The sequence below is a fragment of the Propithecus coquereli genome, unplaced genomic scaffold, assembly GCF_000956105.1.
Source record: "Propithecus coquereli isolate 6110/MARCELLA unplaced genomic scaffold, Pcoq_1.0 Scaffold119, whole genome shotgun sequence".
Lineage (NCBI taxonomy): Eukaryota > Metazoa > Chordata > Mammalia > Primates > Indriidae > Propithecus > Propithecus coquereli.
This window is the reverse complement of record NW_012135969.1, coordinates 2,453,577-2,454,630: the sequence shown is the minus strand read 5'-3', so window position 1 is coordinate 2,454,630 and position 1,054 is coordinate 2,453,577. Positions and strand designations below refer to the sequence as shown.

The 1,054-nt window shown below is 34.4% G+C and overlaps 1 protein-coding gene across 1 annotated transcript in view; it reads left to right on the top strand.

Annotated features, from left to right (window-relative positions):
• Positions 1–898: 898 nt before the first annotated feature.
• Positions 899–1,054, top strand: part of EFCAB3 (EF-hand calcium binding domain 3) — a 48,459-nt gene continuing 48,303 nt past the window's right edge. The window contains exon 1 of the mRNA XM_012659650.1: positions 899–984. Coding sequence (XP_012515104.1) covers positions 911–984 — 74 coding nt within the window. The 5' untranslated portion in view covers positions 899–910. The remainder of the gene's footprint in view (positions 985–1,054) is intronic.

The window sequence follows — 1,054 nt, the reverse complement described above, 5'->3', positions numbered from 1 at the left end:
GTTTGTTCATGAGAAATGACAAGGCAGAGATGGGTCTCCCAGAATAAAACTCTGGGAAAATCTACTTACCGCCAGGCAGTAATCTAAGATATAAACTAGTAGGCAAATATTTTAGAAATGGTGTAACATTTTATTCCTTATCAATTGTGACTTGAAATATTCTTCTGATTTCATAAATAAATTTTGTCTTCAAATAACTTTTTCCACATATTTCTAGGATGTTTTATCTGTATCACATGGCACCATTTTTATCATTTAAAGTGTACAACTTGATGATTTGATATATGTATACATTCTGAAATAATCACCACAATCAAGCTAATTAACACATCCATCACCTCACATAGTTACCATTTGTGTGTGTGTGTATATGTGGTTAACATTATTCTCTTACAAATTTCAAATACATGGTACAGTATTGTGACCCATAGTCACCATGCTATACATTAGACTTAGAGAATTTATTCATCTTCAAATTTTGTACCCCTTGACTAACATCTCCCCATATCCCCCTCCTCCTAGCCCCTGGTAATCTCCATTCTACTCTCTGCTTCTGTGAGTTTGTCTGTTTTAGATTCCACATATGAGTGAGATCATACAGTATTTGTCTTTCTGTGTCTGATTTACTTCAGTTAGCATTTCTTTTTATACAGGATCAGTGTGATAATATTTGAAGGGGGGCCAGTGGCAAGAAATTTTGTGAAGAGATCTGGGAACAATGAACAGTTGGATTCCACATGGCTTCCTTATTTGCACATACCTCTAACTTGAATTTGCATATGTTACCATTCTGTGAGGCCCTGAACTTTTCAAACTCTAGACCTTGAGCTGGAAAAGTTGCAAAAGAATATAAAGAAAGTAACTGATTATTAATTCTATTTTCTGAATTCCAGACAGAGTCACTGGCCACATGGCAGTTTCAGAAATTAGATCAAAACTTAAGCTGAATCCTCTAACAAAAGTACCCATCTCCCATGGCAAGAGGTAGGTAATGAATGCACTAAAGTGGTAAATATATTATAATAAAGAATTATTAAGGTGACGAATATATTAA